Source organism: Corythoichthys intestinalis, chromosome 22, assembly GCF_030265065.1.
Source record: "Corythoichthys intestinalis isolate RoL2023-P3 chromosome 22, ASM3026506v1, whole genome shotgun sequence".
Classification (NCBI taxonomy): Eukaryota; Metazoa; Chordata; class Actinopteri; order Syngnathiformes; family Syngnathidae; genus Corythoichthys; species Corythoichthys intestinalis.
Genome location: NC_080416.1, coordinates 5,054,646 through 5,078,613, shown reverse-complemented (window position 1 = coordinate 5,078,613; position 23,968 = coordinate 5,054,646). Strand labels below are relative to the sequence as shown.

The 23,968-nt window shown below is 37.2% G+C and overlaps 1 protein-coding gene across 2 annotated transcripts; it reads left to right on the top strand.

Moving 5' to 3' along the window:
* Window positions 1–900: 900 nt before the first annotated feature.
* LOC130911003 (histone-lysine N-methyltransferase SETDB1-A-like) lies at window positions 901–22,593 on the top strand. Of its 2 annotated transcripts, none has more exons than XM_057828716.1 (9): window positions 901–1,862; window positions 1,977–2,151; window positions 2,955–3,061; window positions 7,641–8,330; window positions 12,685–12,852; window positions 12,951–13,146; window positions 15,536–15,609; window positions 15,696–15,886; window positions 22,044–22,593. In XM_057828716.1, exons 2-9 carry the CDS (start codon window positions 1,982–1,984, stop codon window positions 22,128–22,130), a joined length of 1,683 nt encoding a protein of 560 aa, XP_057684699.1. In that variant the 5' UTR covers window positions 901–1,862; window positions 1,977–1,981; the 3' UTR covers window positions 22,131–22,593. The 2 variants fall into 2 exon arrangements, with proteins under 2 accessions (XP_057684699.1, XP_057684698.1); XM_057828715.1 differs by having other exon boundaries at window positions 903–1,862; window positions 7,602–8,330.
* Window positions 22,594–23,968: the final 1,375 nt, after the last annotated feature.

Sequence of the window (23,968 nt, the reverse complement as noted above, 5' to 3'; positions counted from 1 at the left end):
CAAAATATGTACACCCCCCCCCCCCCCCCCCCCGCCAAAAAATATAAAATAAATAAAAATCAACAAAATACTTAAGAAAAAAACTGCCATTTCCACTCCCAAGACCAAAAAAATGTAAGAGGAAAGTGGCGTGATAGTGTCTAATCTAGGGTGACCAAACGTCCTCTTTTGCCCGGACAAGTCCTACTTTCATGTAGTATCCTCGTCGTCCGGGCAGGTTTTATAAATTCATAAAAATGTCTGGTTTTTATGATTTTTCACGGGACCAATTTGAAGAGAATCCCTATGGTCGCTGGGTGGCAGCAGTTGACATGGCTCCTACTAGAAGGGAGGGAAGGAGTAGTTCTTCTTGTTTTTGTTGGCAGTTTACCCCTATCATGAGGCATTACCGCCATCTACTGGGTTGACAATTTGGCCACAACGCCTGCCCAGTTGTTAAGTTTTTAACGATAAATACGTAAATAATGTCAACTGTTGACTTCTGTCGGAGCTTTGACTGTAAAATCCCATTTGGTGTCGCATGGTTGCGCTGCCGATGATTGTAAACTTTTCCAGCAAAGTTTGATTTTTGCCTCAGGTAGCTATCAATAAGCTAAACCATGCTTGGCATTATGGGAAACATAGTTTTGAACTGCTACATTTGGAAACATGCTGGTTGATTAGTTTGTCAGTTTACTTCGGTTATTGTTTGTGTGCAAAACATTGAATGGGAATAACAATTTGTCAAGGACAATTGTCGTGATAGTAATTTATAAAAATGTTTAGTTGGCACATAGCCTAATGTGTGTGTGTGTATTGACTGGACTACATTTCCATGGGTCTGCATTATATGTATATATATATATATATATATATATATATATATATAGATTATATTTTAGTGATTATTATTATTTTTTTTTTCAAACTGCATTTTCCCATCCAGAGGGAGCGGGCACACTTTAAATATATTAAATTGATATAGACATCTTTGAGTGAACTTCGAGTAAAATTCAAGTATCTTGAGGCCGGGCTGAGTGTCCTCTTTTTTGGAAATCAAAATATGGTCACCCTATCTAATCTCACAGGCATTCAAGATATTTGTTGCTCAATTAAAAGTTTGGGCTATGAGTATTAAATTGTTCTTGCATATATGAAATTATGAACACGTTTGTGAATCATGTAAACATTGGGTACACACCCCTTACATTTCCGCTGGTATTTATATCTTTTCATGGGACCACACTGAAGATATATCTCTTACACAAGTAAAAGTAGTCAGTATACAGCTTATATAGCAGCGTAAATTTATTATTCCCTCAAAATAACTCAAAATGCAGCCATTATTAGTACTAGTATTATTTAGTATGAATAAACATTCCCCGGGGGAAAAAATTAAACGTATCACATATCCAAACTGTCGTAAAAAAAAGTCGCAAATCAACGCATTACACGGTTCGCATGTGCATGTACTACGCATGCGCTACTAACATACTGTCGGTATGTTCGTTTTACTTAAGGCATTTTAATTTCTTGTATGATGCATATTAGGTGTGATGTACATGTATGATGTATATTAGATGTCGTAAATGACACCTGAATAAAAACGAACGGAAATCATTTATGTAAAATAAATAAATAAAAAACAACGCACATGTTGTTCGGCTACATGAACACAAGGGGCAGCAGTGACTTGCAGGAGAAACTACGAAGAAGCGTTTTATTCTTCCCGGCGTGTTTTCAAAGGAGGCAAAATCAAACGTAGAAATTCCTTTTATCAAACCCCTTTTATCCCTTTATAGTGTTGGTTTAGGTTACCGGACCGCATGTAAGACGTACCATACCTGGACATATTTTCGGGAAGGACAAAGTTATAGAAATATGTAAGTATTAATGTATTTGACATTTCGGCTAACATCAACCGCCATTTTGTAGTCTGGTAAGTGATGTACAGTATCATATGCCCAATTAAATTAATTATCATTGTGTCATTGCAGTGATTATGGAGGAAGATATGATCGAAGTAACCAAAGATGAGCTCTCGATTTGGATTTCGGAGATTGTGAAGAATAGGATTGTGATTTCACCTGGCGTACTGGAGCAATGCAATGTTTTGATGTCTCTACTGGAAAAATGGAAGAACCAAGTTGACCGACTGCTGAAACTCAAAAAGTGAGTCAAGAAGTCTTTTGCAATATCTGGAAAAATTTGCACGTTTAAGTAAAATGGCCGTTTAAACAATGTCTCATGAAAAATGAATGCATTTACATTTTTTTTAAAAATGAGAAATATTTGCGATTTTGTAACTTTTAATACCATGGTACAGTGATCCCTCGTTTTTCGCGGTTAATGGGGACCAGAAAAGCAGAACCAGAAAGAAAAAAAAATATTTGTGTGTGTGTGTTCAATATAGTTACTCGCACTTGCACGTTTTTCCCCAAAGTATAATTAAGAAAAATGTGTGCATATATGTACTTTAATAAATGGTTTTCAAGCACTTCAAATCTAATAATATAAGTTTTAAACGTTACTGTCCCACCGAATTATTTTTAAACAAGAAAAAAAATAGAAAAATTGTTGGCTTTATTAGATGCTTCATTAGGTGAGTCCACTCGAATCCGCTAAACTGGTCACTTACACACGAGTTGCCACTGCAACTGGTTAACAAGTTAAACAATGATTGACGCATGTGGCACTTTGAAGCTTTAGCTTACAAGTATGTTTTTGTTTAAATTGGGGGGGTGGTCCACGCACAAAGTAGCGAGGGATTACTGTATGTATTTGTTATGGGTCTTTTCAAAACGATATATCAGTTCGTAGCAGGAGCATATCGAAAGCCTTTGGGGGGGTATCACGGTATCTCTCAATTTTAATATTTTAGTATGGAAAGTGCTTTGGTTTTCTGTTTTTTTTTTTTCACCACTTGCCCCCCCCATTTTTTTACCCCTCTTCTCTCCTTTTTCTGTTTCTTCCAGCGCTGTGGCAGCATATGAGACCATTGTGAAGAAACAATACGCTTTACTGGGTTGGGAATACAGTGACATCGATTCTGAGGAGGATGCCTTCGAAATCATAAGTGATGGTAAAGGAGTTTGTGACTTGATCCACCAAGTTGGCTGCTTTAATTTAGCTCAGTCCAATTGGTTCAAACTAGTGCTGCAACGATTAATCGACTAAATCGATTGGAAAAGATTCAAATTAAATTTTGCTTCTTCAATTATTCGTTTCATTAACGTGGCGTTGTAATGGTTTGTTTTGAAAGTGTTTTCATTTAGTTTTATTGATTTGGGTGGATACACTGCCCTGTAGTCTGCCTCATTTCACATGACTCAATCCAGCTGCTCCCTGTTAAGACCAACCAAGTTTTGGTTTGATCTAATGTTATTTTCTTTAAGGCATTCATAATTTAGTTTAAAGATATACTGTATTTAACCATTTTTTGTGAGAATATGTGTCCGAACCATTTGTTAGGAGCATTGTAAAGAAATACAAATTTAAAAAAAACATTGGCATTATATAGCATTTAAGCTAGCGGACTTTTTCTATGGAAGTTAGCCAATTGTTCTTTTGTTGTACATAGATCCTCATTTATTTATTTTTTGTACTGTTTGAGGCTCAGCTCTGGAATTTAATTTTTATGTTCCTTAATCGATTACTCGATTATTCTAACTAATTCATCGATTAATCGATAGCTGCAACCCTATATTTAAAAAAAAAAGTTAGCATTTTATAGCGTTTAAGCTAGCGGACTTTTGGTCTGCAAGATTGCCAATTGTTCTTTTGTTGTACTTAGATCCTCATTTGCTGTTTTAAAAGTGCTATCTTAGCAAGTAGGGCTGCAACTAATGATTATTTTCATAATCAACTAATCTGACAATTAAATGATTAATTGATGAATCGGATAAATGTCACTTTTTTCAATTACCTTTACAGTTTACCTTGAAGTTGTATTAAGCATGTTGTAAGTAACAAGGAAGACAAAATGGATGACTATTTCCATCAAAAATAATATTTTATTACAGACTCCTAACCTAAATGCAGTCTACAACTGTATCAATTATCAAATTGTTTGGGAACTAATTTATTACTCGATTTAATCGATTAGTTGTTACAGCTTTATTAGGAAGCTAGATGTTTGAAAATTGGCAAAAATGTAAATTTTTGTTCATGTCCTACTTTGACTTGAAAAAAAATGTAATGAAGAAATCTGATATTTACAACTGAGAATTTAAAGAGCATACGACAGGAGAAAAAAAGTCTTAAATAGGATTATTATGTGAATTAGAATCATATTTTGAGACGATTCGACGATAAACAACAATTTAGCAAAGCCCAGATGACGAGTATTTAATCTTTTAATCTGCCGGTTAGCCACGCCTACCATTCTAGCAGGTGGATGATGTCAGCGGGAGACTGGGCTCATCGGTTTTACTATTCAGCCCATTGAGGGGGAATTATTCAGAACGAGGAAAATGCAACGAAGAGAGCCGCAAAATGTCATTGTTTCAGTCTCTTTACTCCAATAGTTTTACAGGATATTCTTTTTATCCAAGTATTTTTTCCCCAATAGCTAAATAAATGGCATGGTCATGACAAATAAGTCTTGTGCTAAATGGAATATGAAATAATAAAAATGCACTTATTTAGGACGACATGGCAAAATTACTCCATAATGATCAAAACTGTCAACTTCACCTTTACTGCCGCACCTCCCGAACGATATTTTATAGGGCTGTCGCAAACGACTAATTTTCTCCCGATTAGTCAGCCGACTATTTTTACGATTAGTCGACTAATCTTATAATTAAAAAAATTGTTGTTGTTTTTTTTTACTAATTTAGCAATGAAATTTTTGTTGACGCTTATCAATTCACAAAAACGTTTTGGAACACTTAAATTATTAAAGTACAAATAAACAGATAAATAACAATAATAAATCACAAATAAACAATGAGTTCAAATGCTGATAGAATTAACTTGTGCAAAAGAATGGAATGTAAACAGATTCAGAACACTGACTTCACCTTTCCAACATGATTCAAAACAGTTCTTAAAAAAATACCTAGCATAAATATTATAGTATACTGTAGTACTATATATAATAGTACTATAATAATTATTCATTGCCAATCAGAATTTTCATAAAGGGTGTCATTTTAAAGGTATTCTTAGTGTAGAATCTGAAGTATGTTGGATTAACTCCAGAAATCGTTATTTATATGACGAACATGACATGCTTTTATTTTGAAATGTTCCGGAAGTACGTTCGCTAAACCGCTAATTTAAGCTTTACACTCCGCAAAAAAAGCATGTGGTGTCAGTAAGATTTTTTTTTTCCTTTTGCAAATGCTGTTAACCAGCGATTTTTCATGTTTGAAGTGTCACCTTTTAACTGCAACTTTTGGAGAAGGCTGCCTGTTTTATAGAGAACACCGGCTAAAGTAGGTCGTCTTTTTTCCCCATTCACCTCAATGTAGCAATGCTAACGTATATAGTGTTTAATATAGATGTGTTTTCTTATTTTGTATGTCTGAACTTTAATTCTACAGCGCGCTGATGAGCGAAAAGAACTGGAGTCTCATATGCCATGAGCACGCATGCACAAATGTACGCACGCAGCGATAAAACAGACATGAAAATGACCGCCCTCATTTTTATTTACCATGCGATAAATGGACTCATTGCATATCGAGACAGGCTTAGCAAATTCAATAAAACATGTCATTAGTTAGTTAGATGGACTTACAATCTCCTGTCGTTATCATTCACGGCCGACGTGCAGCCAAGCTTGGCATTGAAGAGACAGGACACAACTGTGTACCCTCCTTTGTTTCTTTAAAAATAAATCAATGTTTTGGACTGTAGTGCGTTTTTTTTTGGCTTTGTGCCGCTTTCCCCGCTTGCATATCAAGCGTCCGACATTCTGAACTTTCCACACATATATTTTTTTAACCCTTCATTAACCGTCGACGGGATGTTGTGCTCGTCGACGGATTTACGTCATCGATGACGTCGACTAGTCGGGACAGCTCTAATATTTTATGATACCTAAATCGGACATATGTCATTTCCCTTCCCCGGCTTTGGAGAATGTAAACAAACCAAGAGGCGTGACAGCTAGCCGACATGCTAACCAGAACCCGAGTGATGTTTCAAAGTCTTCGAAGCGGAAAATCACACATAACTAGCCCGGATTATTTGACATGACGACTGGGTTGTCGATTGTTTCGCAGATCGGCAAACCGCCCGGCGGAGAGCAATTTACAGCTCGCTCCCCGGAGGAGGCGGCTGCAGTTGTTGTGCAGCTAACGTGCAGCTAATGTTTTTATATGCCTATCAATGATCAAACGTAAGTAGTCCTTTATTTAAAGAAAGTTTGTAGTGTTTACTTTGTAATCGCTGTATTCGTATTTGACATAATACAAAACGAGATGTTTACTCACTCCCTCGTAAGTCCAATGGTCCCACAGTAGTAGGGCTTGTTTTGGCCAATTCCCACCGTGAATGGGAACCTTTTGAAACTCCAAAAAGGCGCAGACGCCTCTCCCTCATAAAGCAAGATTTTTCTGCAGCCGTTTGGCTGGCGTGATGTGAAAAATAAACGTATTAATCCGCAAAATCAGCTGAATCCTTAGTCCTCATACACAACAGTACGGCTGTTTTGTGAAGAGGACGCCTTCACCCGTACACGTCACAGCGCCCTCCTACTCAATGCAAGACCGAAGCCGGAAGTCACTCATTTTCATGGCGCGGGATTAAAAAAACTAAATAAATATAGCGATCGCTTCCACACACATCCAAGCGGTCCATATCATTCTGGAGCATAAAATACTGCGTGTATTATGAAATAAAGATGCTTTTTCGTGTCACATGCACTTTAAAAATGTTATAATTTCAAGAATTTAGGCAAGTTTAAGGTAAGGAAGGTCCTAAACGGTTAATTGTTTATTAAAACAGTTGTTGATGAACTTGCTAACCGATTAATTGTTGCATCTGTTTTAGTGCTGCAGCGATTAATCAATTAACTCGAGTATTCGATCAGAAAAAAAGATTCAAATTAAATTTTGTTGATTCGAGTATTCGTTTGAGTATAGTGGCGTTGTAATGGTTTATTTTGAAAGTGTTTGCATTCAGTTTTATTGATTTGAGTGGATACACTACCCTCTAGTCTGCCTCATTTAACATTGGTGAATCCAGCTGCTCCATGATAAGACCAACATAAGCTATTTTTTTTTTAGTTTATCAGTATATTTAACAGTTTTTTGTGGGAATATGTGTCTGAACCATTTGTTAAGAGCACTGTAAAAAAAAAAAAAGTTAGCGTTTTATAGCATTTAAGCTAGCGGCTGCTACGTAAGTTAGCCAATTTTTCTTTTGTTAAACATAGATCCTTATTTAATTATTTTTTATACCGTTTGAGGCTCAGCTCAGGTATTTTAATTTTTCATGTTTCTTATCCGATTACTCGATTATTCGACAAACTAGTTCATCGATTAATCGACTACTGAAATAATCGATAGCTGCAGCCCTAATCTGTATTAGCAAGCCAACATCAATGTTACTACAAGCATAAACACTCAGTGTTTTCACATTCATAATGTTTTGTTTTTTTTGCCTTCCAGGAACACCCATTTCTTCGCCACACATTTCTGAAGTTCCAGGAACACCCATTTCTTCGCCACACATTTCTGAAGTTCCAGGAACACCCATTTCTTCGCCACACATTTCGGAAGTTCCAGGAACACCCATTTCATCGCCACACATTTCTGAAGGAGAGGTTTGCAATTGTCAATCAGCAAGTGGCGATTCAATTCCAACTGAGGATTCCAATAACACCCACAGCCAAGTTGTTTCATTAAAACAGCCAAAGCTGGTCTTGAATAAACTTTCTGGGCGCCAACTTCACAATCTACGTAGAAAACGTCCTGCGAATCGTGATGGCGATCGACCTCAAACGAGTCGCGACAATCACGACATTGATAATGAAAATTGTTCCGAGCGTCACGACAGCAACAGTGGCAGCGATACCGATTTTGTGCCGCCGCCACCATCAAAGAAAAAATGTCGTCTGTCTAGAAAATGGTTGACGGATATTCCAGCGAGCAAAAAATCCAACCCACCGGCGGACGCGAAGACGAAGAAAGCAAAAACATCAAAACTCAAGACCGGCCCAAAACCAAATGACAGTGTGAGAAGCATAAAGATTACGGATACGCGACCAACCTTACCTGAAACAAATCGAGCACAAAATAAGACTATTGGAAGCACCAAGACATCCTCATGTGTCGCAGATCCAAAAAGAAATGAGACTGCGTGCAAGTCAAAGGAAACAAGATCAAAGGATATAACAGGTAATGGCCGAAATTTCACACACGACGCCAGTCTTGACTTTCACCATGTGTTGCACAAATACAATTTATTGGCTCTCTGTATGGTACTGGCCGATGTTGTACTGATACGTTTTTTTTTTTTTTAGGGCTGTCAAACGATTAAAATTTTTAATCGAGTTAATTACAGCTTAAAAATTAATTAATTGTAATTAATCACAATTAATCGCGATTCAAGCCAGCTATAAAATATGCCATATTTTTCTGTAAATTTTATATATATTCTGTAAAATAAATTGTTGGAATGGAAAGATAAGACACAAGATGGATATATACATTCAACACACGGTACATAAGGACTGTAGTGGGCCTTTCACTCTACTGTCATTTAAATCTGTCTATGCTGATCTCACTCCGAAGCGTCTACTTTTTCCAAAGCTAGACAGCTAGTGAAGTACGCCTTAATAATCAGACTTCTTCCTTTTTCATCTGATTTATTTATAAAATAGCCTCAAACCATTGTCCTCTTTAGACCGTTGTAAAACTACAAAAAAAAAGTACACAAGCATTGCATTAGCAACAACGTTAGCTTAGCACGCTATACAGGTTCACTAAACATAAACAAAAAGCGTCTCATACAAAAAATATAACATTTCGCTTACTAACATAATATGTACATTCTTTACAACAACCATACTTACGGACAAATCTTGTCCAAGGATCATATAAGCACAACATTATCAGCCCGAGACGTCGTGCAGCCATATTGAACAGGTAAGAAAACAATAAACCATGTCGCAAAGCGACCACAAGAGTTCGCTGTTAGACAGCACAAAAAGCCTTGCTGTAAAACTTACCAAAAGGCAGAATACTGTCCTAGCGGGACATGTGCGTTAATTGCGTCAAATATTTTAACGTGATTAATTTGAAAAATTAATTACCGCGCGTTAACGCGATAATTTTGACAGCCCTAGTTTTTTTTTCTTTTTTTTTTTTTTTTAAAGGGATCTACGGATAGAAAGACTTGTAGTTCTTAAAAGATAAATGTAGGGCTGCAGCTATCGATTATTTTAGTAGTCGAATAATCGAGTAATCAGAAAAGGAAAAATACCAGAACTGAGCCTCAAATGGTAGGAAAAAAATTATCGTAATTTTCGGCCTATAAACTGCTACTTTTTTCCTTCATTTTGATACCTGTGGCTTATAGTCCAGTGCGGCTTATTTGTTAATTTTTTTTTTTTTTTTTTTTTTTAGGTAATACTTTATTTGACAGCGGTGTCATAAGACTGTCATAAGATCATCAAAATTATGACATGACACTATCATGGAGATTACTGAATGCTAATGTCATTAAGCGTCATTTGGCAAATTATGTCACTAACTCAATTTTTGTCCATCTTGGATCTTTTGCATCCATTCAAACGTGAGATCATTTGCCGGGTAACACTTAATGACATCTGTTATAAGCATTCATGAATGCTCAGGACAGAGACATGTCATAATTATGATTGTGTAATGACAGTCTTGGCACCACTGTCAAATAAAGTGTTAGCAAATACCATAACGAGCAATTGATGAAACAACTGGAACAGTAAAGAAATATTTAGCACAGAACATGATTTTTGATTGTTATGTACATCCGCTGCAATGCATGCTAAGAGGCATGTTGGATGTCAATAGCAGGTGACAGCAGAGGTTGACTGTCTCCCCCAAGGGAGCAGTGATGGCCAAATGAAGCTTCTTGAAGCAATAAAGCTTTGCACTAATTGGTTCAAAGTTAAATGATGATTCATTTGGTCTTATGACAGTGGGTCGTATGATGCCGCTGTCAAATAAGGTTGCACAGGTTAATATCTTTTGATGTAAATATCCCATGATACAGCTGCGGCTTACAGTCCAGTGCGGCTTATCTACGAACAAATGCTGTTTTCGTGCCAAATTTGGTGGGCTGCGGCTTATAGTCATGTGTGCCTTATAGTGCGAAAATTAGGGTAGATAAAGATCTATGTACAACAAAAGAACAACTGGCTAACTTGCATAGCAAAAGTCTGCTAGCTTAAATGCTATAAAATGCAAACTTAACAAATGGTTCAGGCACATATTCCCACAAAAACGGCTAAATATACCCATAAAGTATATACCCATAAAGTAAATTACGAATGCATTAAAAAAACATTAGCTCAGCTTACGTTGGTCTTAACAGGGAGCAGCTGGATTCAGCCATTTGAAATGAGGTAGACCAGAGGGCAGTGTATCCACCCTAATCAATAAAGCTAAATGCAAACACTTTCAAAATAATCCATTACAATGCCACTTCATGATGGCGTATAATTACCGTATTTTTCCGACTACAAGTCGCACCGGAGTATAAGTTGCATTTTTGGAGGATAAAATCCAACACATAGAACAGATATGTCATCTTGAAAGGCAATTTGATATAAAAATACAATAGAGAACAACATGTTGAATAAATGTACAGTGTACAGTGCATGAACAACGAAATGCGAATATACTGTCCTCACCAGGACGCTACGGCTCGGTCCTGGCTATACAGCGAACTCCCAAATGACGATGATGGACGTCCGTATAATTTGGTGAATCAGTTTGGTCCTCGATACCAAACAGGTTCGCATCAACGTAAATAAATGATAAATAGGTTGTTTCACAGCAATGACATAAACGGTTAGCATCCGTTCGCTAGCATTAGCACATCGTTCAAACCCCCACACAACTGGCTCTAAGTGGAAGGTGGAAAACACACAACAACAACAACAGAAAAGATGATACACACAGCCGTTGCCTCTGTAGAGATATTTTAAAATCATAAACAATGAAGGTAGGTTCGCAGCCATGTTTCTCTCTCGCTAACTCACCCACTCACTCAGAGCTACATAGCTGTCAAGTCTTCTTCTGGCGTGTGAGCGCTCTTCACGTAAACAAGTGCGAGTGCGCCCCCACATGGGCGTGAAAGTGCCACAAACTAAAAGCATGCATTTCAATATAAAAAAAGTCAATAATACAATTGAACACACATTGCCAAAGGCAGAACGCGAACGTGGCCATAGCTGTTGAGTTATTCAGATAACTATAGCATAAAGAAAATGCTAACAAGTTTACCAAACCATCAGTGTCACTCCAAAACACCAAAATAACATGTGAAATGATATCATAATTAGTGCTGCAACGATTCATCGATTAACTCGAGTATTCGATTAGAAAAAAATATGCCAATTAAATTTTTTTGCCTCGAGTATTCGTTTAATTAAACTGGCTTTGTAATGGTTTATTTTGAAAGTGTTTGCATTTAGTTTTATTGATTAGGGTGGATACGCTACCCTCTGGTCTGCCTCTTTTCACATGGCTGAATCCAACTGCTCCCTGTTATAAGTTAAGTTTTTGTTTGAGCTAATGTTTTTTTAATGCATTCATAATTTAGCTTATAGGTATATTTTGCCGTTTTTTTGTAGGAATATTTGTCTGAACCATTTGAACATTGTAAAAAAAAAAAAAATAAATAAAAATAGCATTTTGTAGCATTTAAGCTAGCAGACTTTTTCTATGTAAGTTAGCCAATTGTTCTTTTGTTTTACATAGATCCTCATTTTTTAAAATAAATTTATACCATTTGAGGCTCAGCTCGGGCATTTTAATTTTTCATGTTCCTTATCCCATTACTCGATTATTCTAACTAACTAGTCCATCGATTATTGGACTACTAAAATATTTGATAGCTGCAGCCCTCATCATAATGTGTTAATAATTTCACACAAGTCGCTCCTCAGTATAAGTCACACCCCCAGCCAAAATATGAAAAAAAACCTCAACTTATAGTCTGAAAAATACGGTACCTTAAATTTTGTGTAAAGCGACGGATGATGGTCACGTAAATGTGAACTCATGTTGGAGGTGTTGCCTGCACGTCGGCTGTCCTTCTTCCTCGAAGTCTCGGCTGTCCGTTTCTTTTTGCTAGCCGAACTACTCCCTTAGCGACGTTTTTGGGTGGGTTTTAAAAAATCTCAGGTGTAGTTTCGACGGCAACAGTAGTGTCACAGATAAAGCAAAAATCGGAGGACGACGGGGGTCCAAGCTACGGATTTCTCGCTGCATTTTTGGAACATAAAAATTAACTCATACCGTACTCCGGTATGACTGAAAATTTTAGTGGTTTTGAAACCGTGACGTTTTCATACCACGGTAACCGGCACATTCCTAATCGCAATATCGCGAGATCATCGTTATTGTGAGCCTTGTATTGAGAACTTATCGTATCATGAGGTACCAAGCAGTTTCCCACCTCTACCGTTTAAAGAAGGTTATTTTTAAAAACTGAAAACTTTATCATTGTTACTAAAACGTTTCTGTCCTTTGCACTTAACAGCGCCGTCTTCAGTATGCATAATATCGTCATGCGCGCAGACAACAGACATGTCATCGAAGGAACCCTCTGAAGTGTTTCACGGTGAGATTTTAGTCAATATGAAGGTCTTTGCCAAGAAGGGGACGATGTGTTGGACGCACGGAAGGGTGAAGAAAATGGTCAAAACGGGTAAGTTAGTTATAATTTCAGACAAGACACGTCTTGACTCATCAACACTGCATGCCAAGCAAGTGAACGAAATTGAAATGTTTTATTTTTTCAAACAGACGGTGTGCTGAAATATACAGTCCTGTTCAGAGACAACACTGACTGCTCGCTCCACGCACACCACTTGGCCTACAGGCATACTTTCAAGTTGGAAAACATGTATGTCGGCGCTCGTGTGGTGGTCGGACAAAAAACCGACAGTGTTTTCCGCCCCGCCATTGTGGCGGAGCTCCCGACCAGAAAGAACCACCAGAGGTACAGTAATTCGTGATTTGCAATACAAGGTGTGCAGGGCCGAGAACGAAAAGTGGTATTTGCCATGTGGCCAAATGAATTTTGCCATGGGGCTTTTTTTTTTTTTCATGTGGAAAAAAATGCCACATGGCAAAATCCATTTTGCCATGTGCCATTTTATTTTTCATTTGGCAAAATGGATTTTGCCGTGTGGAAAAATGGATTTTGCCACATGAAAAAAAAATGCACATGGCAAATTTATTTTTCATGTGGCAAAATGGATTTTGCTGTGTAGCAAAATGGAATTTGCCACACGGCAAAATGGATTTTGCCACATGAAAAAAAAAATGCCACATGCAACATGAATATTGCCACATGAAAAAAATGCCACATGGCAAAATGGATTTTGCCACATGGCAAAATGGATTTTGCCACATGGCAAAATGGATTTTGCCACATGAAAAAGAAATGCCACATGGCAAAATGGATTTTCCCATGTGTTTGTGCAAAATTGATTGTTTGCCATGTGGCTTTTTTATTTTTTGCCCTCTGGCTATTTTTTTTGCCACATGGCAAAAATAAAAGAGCCACATGGCAAACAATCCATTTTGCCATGTGCCATTTTATTTTTCATTTGGCAAAATGGATTTTGCCGTGTGGAAAAATGGATTTTGCCACATGAAAAAAAAATGCACATGGCAAATTTATTTTTCATGTGGCAAAATGGATTTTGCTGTGTAGCAAAATGGAATTTGCCACACGGCAAAATGGATTTTGCCACATGAAAAAAAAAATGCCACATGCAACATGAATATTGCCACATGGCAAAATGGATTTTGCCACATGGCAAAATGGATTTTGCCATATGGCAAAATGGATTTTGCCACATGAAAAAGAAATGCCACATGGCAAAATGGATTTTCCCATGTGTTTGTGCAAAATTGATTGTTTGCCATGTGGCTTTTTTATTTTTTGCCCTCTGGCTATTTTTTTTGCCACATGGCAAAAATAAAAAAGCCACATGGCAAACAATCAATTTTGCACAATTTTGCACATGTGGCAAAATCCATTTTGCCATGTTGCAAAATCTATTTTGCCATGTGGCATTTTTTTTCATGTGGCAAAATCCATTTTGCCATGTGGCATTTTTTTTCCCATGTGGCTAAATGGATTTTGCCACATGAAAAATAAATGCCGTTTTTTTTCATGTGGCAAAATCCATTTTGCCATGTGGCATTTTTTTTCCCATGTGGCTAAATGGATTTTGCCACATGAAAAATAAATGCCGTTTGGCAAAATGGATATTGCCACATGAAAAAAATGCCACATGGAAAATGGATTTTGCCACATGAAAAAAAATGCCACATGGCAAAATGGATAATGCCACATGGGAAAATGGATAATGCCACATGGCAAAATCCATTTTGCCACGTGGCAAAAAAAAGCCACATGGCACAAAAAATGCCACATGGCAAAATCCATTTTGCCATGTGTTTGTGCAAAATTGATTGTTTGCCATGTGGCTTTTTTATTTTTTGCCCTCTGGCTATTCTTTTTGCCACATGGCAAAAAATAAAAAAGCCACATGGCAAACAATCAATTTTGCACAATTTTGCACATGTGGCAAAATCCATTTTGCCATGGGGCATTTTTTTGCCACGTGGCGAAATGGATTTTGCTATGTGGAAAAAAATCGATTTTGCCATGTGGCGTTTTTTTGCCGTGTGAAACATTCATTTTGCCATGTGGCGTTTTTTTTTTTTTTGGGTATGTGACAAAATGGATGCGCTGTAGTGTTAAGTGTATGGTCAAAAATCACCACCACCTTTTTCTGCCATTCAAAATGAATGGAAAATTTGGACGTGCACAGCCGTCAATGGCATAGCCCGACTTGGGTGCCAGTTGAATGTCAATGCGCTCTATTGGTAAGTGTATAGTCAAAAATCACAGCCACACGTTTTTCTGCCATTTAAAATGAATAAAAAATTTGGCCGTGCATAGCCGTCAATAGCATGGACGCGCATAGCCTGCAAAAATGCCATATAGCCCAAAAAAAACATACCATAAAAATATGCCACAAACCAATGAATAATGCCACATGGCAAAATCCATTTTGCTACATGGCAAAAAAAAAATGCAACTTGGCAAAATCCATTTTGTCACATGTCAAAAAAAAATGGCACATGGCAAAATCCATTTTTCCACATGGGGGAAAAAAATGATTAAATGATTAAAACAGTGACACCTTTTTAAAACCATATATCGATTCTTAATGGGAGCATATCGATAACCTTGTAGGCTACAAAATATTTCAACTTTTTGATATATTGTCACGCCCCTGTTACGCATAGTGTGCTTGCCTTATAATCAGTTGGATGACTGAGAATGACTTAATTCAACATGTTGGTAGGTTCCTGGTCTTTTTTGACGACGAGACGGCGGCATATGTTGGTTTACTTGCTCTTCACCTGGTGTGCAAACCCAGTAAGTTTGCATTTATCAACTTTGGCATTTTCAAAAGTATCCCAACAAAACATCTGGATTCCAATCCTATTCTCTTCTTCATACAGTGGCAAATCCGACAAACGACATCGAGAACGTTTCCCACAGGAAATTTGTGCAGGCATATCTAAAGGTCTGGCCTTGCCCTCCCATTGCCCAGTGCAAGATTGGACAAAGTCTTCACGTGGAGCGCGACGGCGTTCAGACTAAGTGCGTGGTCCAGATGCTCGACTGTACCCGGATGCAGATCGTCTTTGTGGTCAGTGATGAGAATGAGAATCAATCTTTATAGGGAAGTTCAGTGTTGTTTTTAGCAGCCCTTTCAATTTTTGTCTAAAGACTTTTGGACGAAAATAATTATTAGTCTTAGTCATATCGAAATGTGTCTAGTTTTAGTCAACGAAAACTAAAAGGCAAGGCAAGGCAAATTTATTTATATAGCACAATTCAACACAAGGCAATTCAAAGTGCTTTACATCACATGAAGACCATAAAAATCACATTTAAATCAACACAACGTAAAAACCAAGACAAAAGATCGCATTTAATCACAGAATAAAAATAAATAAATAAAAATAAAACAAAAATAAAAATAAAGCAAAAACTACTACTACTAATAATAATCATTGAAATCAGCAATGGAGATAAGCACAAGAGGAATAGAAGGCAGGTAGGTTGAAATATATAGACAGTTATGCATATGCAGTGCCAAACAAAAGCGTTTTTAGCCCTGATTTAAAGGAGCTAACAGTTTGAGCATACTTCAGACGTTCGGGTAACTTGTTCCAGAGGTGAGGAGCATAATAACTAAATGCTGCCTCACCCTGCTTGGTTCTTGTTCTTGGAACATGCAGAAGACCGGTTCCAGAAGACCTTAGGGGTCTCATAGGAATCTAACAAGTCAAGCATGTATTTTGGTCCAAGGCCATTAAGTGTTTTGTAGACGAGCAGTAGTATTTTATAGTCTATCCTTTGACTCACTGGAAGCAAGTGTAGCGATTTCAAAACCGGTGTAATGTGGTCCAGCTTCCTTGTATTTGTGAGGACTCTGGCTGCAGCATTCTGTACTAGCTGCAGCTTCCTGACTGATTTTTTATCAAGACCTGTAAATATACCGTTGCAGTAGTCCAATCTGCTGAAAATGAATGCATGCATAAGTTTTTCCATGTCTTGTTGAGTCAGAAGCCCCTTAATTCTGGTTATATTTTTTAGGTGGTAATAAGCGGATTTAGTGACGGACTTAAGATGGCTATCAAATAGGGCTGTCCCAAACGACTAATTTTCTCCCGATTAGTCAGCCGACTATTTTTACGATTAGTCGACTAATCTAATAATTATTATTATTTTTTTTTTAAACTAATTTAGCAATGAAATTTTTGTTGACGCTTATCAATTCACAAAAAACATATTGGAACACTCAAATTATTTATTAAAGTACAAATAAACACGTAAATAACAATAATAAATCACAAATAAACAATGAGTTCAAATGCTGATAGAATTAACTAGTGTAGCATCCCGATTGAAAAGATGTTCTCTTAAACTGATGGTTTACAACTTTTATTCCATCCTTGATGTAAACACACTGTAAGAGCTACGGTGCACACAAATAAAGCAACACAATTAGAAATTAACAAAAACTTTTCACCTTTTTCCTTTTAAATTTATATATCAATGAATTGCCTATATGAATTGCCTTTACCTTAATTTATTAACTTATCATTGACAATCTCTCCCTTGAGTGCAATCACTGTATATACTGTATATATTTATGACCTTTTAACCTTATATAATTTTCTATACCATAAAATAAACCATAACATGAAATAAACCTTTCAATTAGCATTAAGAACAATACTAATAGCACTTATAAGGCCCATTGTCAATGAAACATTATTATTTAGTAAGGCGACAGCACCCTCTGGTGTACAAAAAAAAAATTACAAACTGCGTGAAGGCGCTTGAGGTGTTTATTCACGGCCGACGTGCAGCCAAGCTTGGCATTGAAGAGACAGGACAGAAGAGTGTACTCTCCTTTGTTTCTTTGAAATAAGGCAATGTTTTGGACACTCTGGTGCGCTTTTTTTGGCTTTGTGCCGCTTTCCCCGCTTGCAAACAGAGCATCCGACATTCTAACTTTCCACGCATATATTTTTTTTAACCCTTCATTAACCGTCGACGGGATGTTGTGCTCGTCGACGGATTTACGTCATCGATGACGTCGACTATGTCGACTAGTCGGGACAGCTCTACTATCAAATTTTAGGTCTGAGTCAATAATTACCACAAGGTTTCTGACTTGATTTGTAGCTGTAAGTGACATTGTGCTAATTTGGCTGCTTATCTTTGACCTTTCCTTTTTTGGCCCAAAAATTATCACCTCTGTCTTCTCCACATTTAACTGGAGAAAATTCTGGCACATCCATTCATTGATTTGATGAATGCATTTACTCAGGGAGACTAAGGGACTATAATCATGTGGGTACACAGAAATGTACAGTTGTGTGTCATCTGCATAGGCGTGATAGGAGATGTCATACTGTTCCATTATCTGAGCTAAGGGAAGCACATACAGTAGATGTTAAATAAGAGTGGTCCAAGAATTGACCCTTGAGGGACTCCACACGTGAATTTGGTTCGTTCTGACTGATAGTTTCCAATTGACACCAAGAAATCCCTATCATGTAAATAGGATGTGAACCACTGAAGAATAGTGTCAGTAAGCCCTACCCACTGTTCCAATCTGCTGAGTAGTATGTTGTGATCAACCGTGTCAAATGCGGCGCTGAGATCCAATAGTAGCAGAACAGATGATTTGCCTGCATCGGTATTCCGACGAATATCATTTAGGACTTTGATAAGCACGGTCTCGGTGCTGTGTTGTGGCCGAAATCCAGACTGAAATGAGTTAAAAAGATTGTTTTGCATCATAAAAGTCTGGATCTGTTCAAACACAACCCTTTCGATAATTTTCCCCAGGAATGTCAGATTTGATATTGGCCTGTAATTACTAATGGTTGAGGCATCCAGATTAGGTTTTTTTAGGAGAGGTTTTATTACTGCAGTTTTTAAAGTCTGAGGAAACTCTCCTGTTTGGAGGGAAGTATTTATAATCTGAAGTATGTCTGGGGCTAAGCAATGAAAAAGTTTGTTAAAAGACAAATTTTGTCTAGTTTTCGACAATTCTCAAAATATTTTCATCTATAAACTTCAAAGGGATTTTTGTACGGAGAAAAAAAAAGAACTACCAGTCATGGCTGGAAGAAGCGTGGGGGAATCAGTAATAGTAAGTGTTAGGTCTAAACTCACTTTTGTAATTAATTAAAGACCTAGAGAAGGACGGGGGAAGGATCAGACCAGAAACGGAGATAAGTTTTCACCGGCGGCCACCAGGGAGAGAGTTGACGGCAAAGTCAGTGAGTCTCTCTCAGCCCCCTCCCTGGGGTTGCGCCTTTTATTGAGGGCTTGTTGATGGGCAGAATACAATTACAACACTGTTGTCCAAAGTGGCAGGTTCGGTCGGGCAAATTCCTTATTCTAGTCAGTGATTGAACAGTCACACTTCCTGATTGAATTACCTGAGCAGGCAAGATATCTTTGTTTTAAACACACATTTGCACTCTTAAGTACTGTAGCTTGGTGGAAAAGTACTGAGACGTTGTGTGATGAATCAGCATATGTGTGTGTATCTACTTATCAGCAGAATGTGATCAATCACCGGTAAGCACATGATTATGGGCTAAAACTATATTCTTTATAATAGCTTGGGAGTGTACGTATAATAGCTGTGGGAGAGCAATATATTTGGCACCCAAAAACAAGCTTATCTTACAGTAAGAAAAAGGCGGTGGCGGACTGAAGAGGGGGAGGTTGTGTGGGAGTGTGTGTATGCACAAGTGTATCAGTATTTGTACGTGCCTGTAGAGAAAAATAAGAGTCGCAGAGCCCTGTGACAGGCCTTGGGAAGAGATCAAGAGCAAGAGATAGGGCCAACTGTGTGGCTCCCTCCAGGACAAGGGAGGTGTGGGGTAAGGGTGTTCGGGAAAGGAAAGGAAAATTATAATCAAATTAAAAACTGCAATTTCTGGAGAAATTACTGTGGGTCTTTGATGTGTGGAGGTACAGATCTTAGCCCCGCCCAGTTTTGGGGACATTTTGGGGCAATATCAGGTCACTTTCTCTTGATTTAAGATGAGAAGACCTTTATTGATCCCACCATGGGGAAATTCTCTGTGTTACAGCAGCAAAGATATAAAGTGCCCTCCATAATTATTGGATTTATAATAATTATGTGTTTTTTAGCTTCTAATAATTTTTTTCCCCAAATAATATGGGACCTTAATGGAAAAACATAGAAAAATCCAACCTTGTAACTAGAGATGTCCCGATCGATCGGTGTCGATCGGATCCGATCACGTCATTTTCAAAGTATCGGAATCCGCAAAAAAAATATCGGCCATGCCTTTTTTGAATATATATATATATATATGTATATATATATATATATATATTTTTTTTTTAATTAAATCGTTTTCTAATTGTATTTAACGTTACAGACATAGTATGTTACACTCATCCAGAGTCTTTAGTTAAAGCTTAAGGTAGGGTTATCAAATTTATCCCGATAATGGCGGTAATTAATTTTTAAAAAATGTATCACATTAAATATTTAACGCAATTAATGCATGCGTTGCACGACCCACTCACGCATTGTCGTGCTCAACCTGTAATGGCACCGTTTTACCCATTTAGAGAGATAAAAGGCAGCGTAAAATGAGTCGAGTGAATTTTGGCAGCCTTTGGAGCCTTTTTTTAATAGGCTAAATCCTTACAATCCCTCTCCCTATGATTAGAATTATCATGCGAAGCAATGTGGGGAAGCAAGGTAGCAATTGATCTTTTTCTTAACACCTTATGTTATTTCCCAACGCAGAGAAGATATATCCATTGGTAGCACTACGCACAGTCATGGTTCCACTTCCCATCATGCATTTGGGTTGAATGGCTGCAGTATAATTTACTGAAAGCTCAACAAATACACTAGATGGCAATATTTAGTCACAATATACAAAGTCACAAGTCTTTCTATCCGTGGATCCCTCTCACAGAAAGAATGTTAATAATGTAAATGCCATCTTGAGGATTTATTGTCATAATAAATAAATACAGTACTTATGTACTGTATGTTGAATGTATATATTCATCCGAGTTTTATTCGTTTTTTTCTTAATGCATTGCCAAAATGTATATGAAAAATTATCGGGAATGATTGGAATTGAATCGGGAGCTAAAAAAAAAAACAATCGGATCGGGAAATATCGGGATCGGCAGATACTCAAACTAAAACGATCGGGATCGGATCGGGAGCAAAAAAACATGATCGGAACAACCCTACTTGTAATCAACTGTGAAGTATGGGGGTGGGTCAGTGATGCTGTGGGGCTGTTTCGCTTCCAAAGGCCCTGGGAACCTTGTTAGGGTGCATGGCATCATGAATGCTTTGAAATACCAGGACATTTTATATCAAAATCTGTTGCCCGAAAGCTGAAGATGGGTCGTCACTGGGTCTTTCAGCAAGACACTGAGCCTAAACATATGGCCAAATCTACACAGAAAATAGTTCACCAGACACAAAATCAAACTCCTCCCATGGCTATCTCAGTCCTCAGACCTCAACCCCATTGAAAACCTGTGGGGTGAGCTGAAGAGGAGAGTACAGAGGACAGGACCCAGGTCTCTGGATGATTTAGAGAGATTCTGCAAAGAGGAATGGCTGAAGATCCCTCTTTGTCTTTTCCCATCTTGTGCAACATGTTTTGTTGGCAAAAAGGGGGTTGTACAAAGTATTAACACCAAGGGTGCTAATAATTGTGACACACATTATTTGATGTCAAACAATTCTTTCTTTATGTGGGATTTTTCCCCCACTGAATAAATGCACTTGTATTGAAGGTTGGATTTTTCTCTTTTTTTCCATTAAGGTCCCATATTATATAGGGGAAAAAAATATTAGAAGCTAAAAAACACAAAATTATTATAAATCCAATTATTATAGAGGGCACTGTAACTACTAAAGCATTTGTAATTGCAATCATTTTCTGGGAAAAATTGAGTATTATCTGACAGAATTGAAGAGGTACCAATACTTTTGGCCAGCAATTATGGTGGGTTTTCTGGCATGCTAAGGCCTCCAAATTGGTAATTTTCATTTGCCATGGAGAAATAATAATAGTAATAATTTGCATTCCAATCGGGCTCTCGTGCCCTAATGAAAATCAGTTTCTCATATATGCCTTATTATAATAACTGTCATGGAGTAGCCTAATGCATGTGTAAAACCTGTTTTGTTTCATTGTGTCTTATAGGTTTAACTGCCCTGTAGTCATTGTTTTTTTTTTTTTTCTCTTCATTTTTAGGAAAGTCAAGAGAAGGAGTGGATCTACTGTGGCTCGTGGCGCTTGGAACACATGGCTAAAACGAAGCAGATGCTTTTGAGCTCTTAATATTGGTGGACTAAATTGCAATAGGACCTAAGTTGGCAATGTTCCACTGACAGCAGTACTTGAGTGGCTAAAGAAATGGATTATTTCAGTTGCCTACCAGAGATGCGTGTTTTTAAGGATGTGCAATGGAGCATTGTTGGGCATTCTGGTAAAAGTAAATGGAGTCTCCATGAATGCAAAGATGTTCTGTTTGAAAGAAGTTGAAATTGGAGAGGAGTTACGGGCTAGTTTGATGGCCCTTTTATAACCGCGAGCACATGAGTGAGGAAAGGATATTGTGGCTTTGCAAAAGGATCATAATGTGTCAACTCCTATGCTGCTGTCATGCTATTTTACTTGATAATTGTTTTATTTTGCAACAGTGCCGAGAACGAAAAGTGGTATTTGCCATGTGGCAAAATTGATTTTTTTTTTTTTTTTGAAAATTGATTTTGCCATGTGGCTTTTTTTGACAAGTGGCATTTTTTTTTTTTGCCATGTGGCTTTTTTTTTTTTTTTTTTTGACAAGTGGCATTTTTTTTTGCCATGTGGCTTTTTTTTTTTCTTTTGACAAGTGCCGTTTTTTTGCCATGTGGCAAAATTGATTTTTGCCATGTGGCTTTTTTTTTTTTTTTTTGACAAGTGGCATTTTTTTGCCATGTGGCTTTTTTTTTTTTTTGACAAGTGCCTTTTTTTTTTTTTTTTCCATTCGCAAAATTGATTTTGCCATGTGGCTTTTTTTTTTTTTTTTTTTTTTTTTTTTTTTTTTTTTTTTTTTTTGGGACAAGTGGGTTTTTTTTTGCCATGTGGCTTTTTTTTTTTTTAAATTTTGACAAGTGGCATTTTTTTTGCCATGTGGCTTTTTTTTTTTTGACAAGTGCCGTTTTTTTTTGCCATGTGGCAAAATTGATTTTGCCATTTGGCTTTTTTTTTTTTTTTTTGGGACAAGTGGCTTTTTTTTGCCATGTGGCAAAATTGATTTTGCCATGTGGCTTTTTTTTTTTTTTTTTTTTTTTTTTTTTTTTTTTTTTTTTTGGACAAGTGGCATATTTTTTTTTGCCATGCAAAAAAAATGCCACTTGTCAAAATACATTTTGCCACATGGCACAATCAATTTTGCCACATGGCAAAAAAAAAAATGCCACTTGTCAAAATACATTTTGCCACATGGCACAATCAATTTTGCCACATGGCAAAAAAAAATGCCACTTGTCAAAATACATTTTGCCACATGGCAAAAAAAAATGCCACTTGTCAAAATACATTTTGGCACATGGCACAATCAATTTTGCCACATGGCAAAAAAAAAAAATGCTACATGGCAAAATCCATTTTCCCACATGGCAAATACCACTTTTGGTTTTCGCCGTCTCTTCTTTTGAATAAAAATGTTTCTTTGTTTGGACGATACAAAAATGAATGACAACTACCGGTATTTCGTGTCTGTCAGTATTAGTCACATTTAGATGTTTGGGGAAACTTGCGCAAATTGAGCATTACAGCTTGTGAATAGGGATGTGCCGATTGGATGTTTTTGCACCTGAATCAGTCACCGATTTTGAGAATCTGCCAATTGTCCCGATCCGATAGTTTTTTTTTTTTTTTTTTAACAGAAATTCTAAACATGTTACAGTACTGCGTCCTCTGCTGTTATTTAATCATGTACAATCGCACCTCTATTTACAAATGTCTCTTTACCTCAAATCAAATACAGTGGTACCTCTACTTACAAGTGTCTCTATGTATTCTGTATGTAGACATTTATAAGTTGAAGTACGAGCATATCCGTGTATTCTGTATGTAGAGGCGTTCGTGAGTAGAGGTACCAATGTACATCAAATACAGTGGCACCACTACTT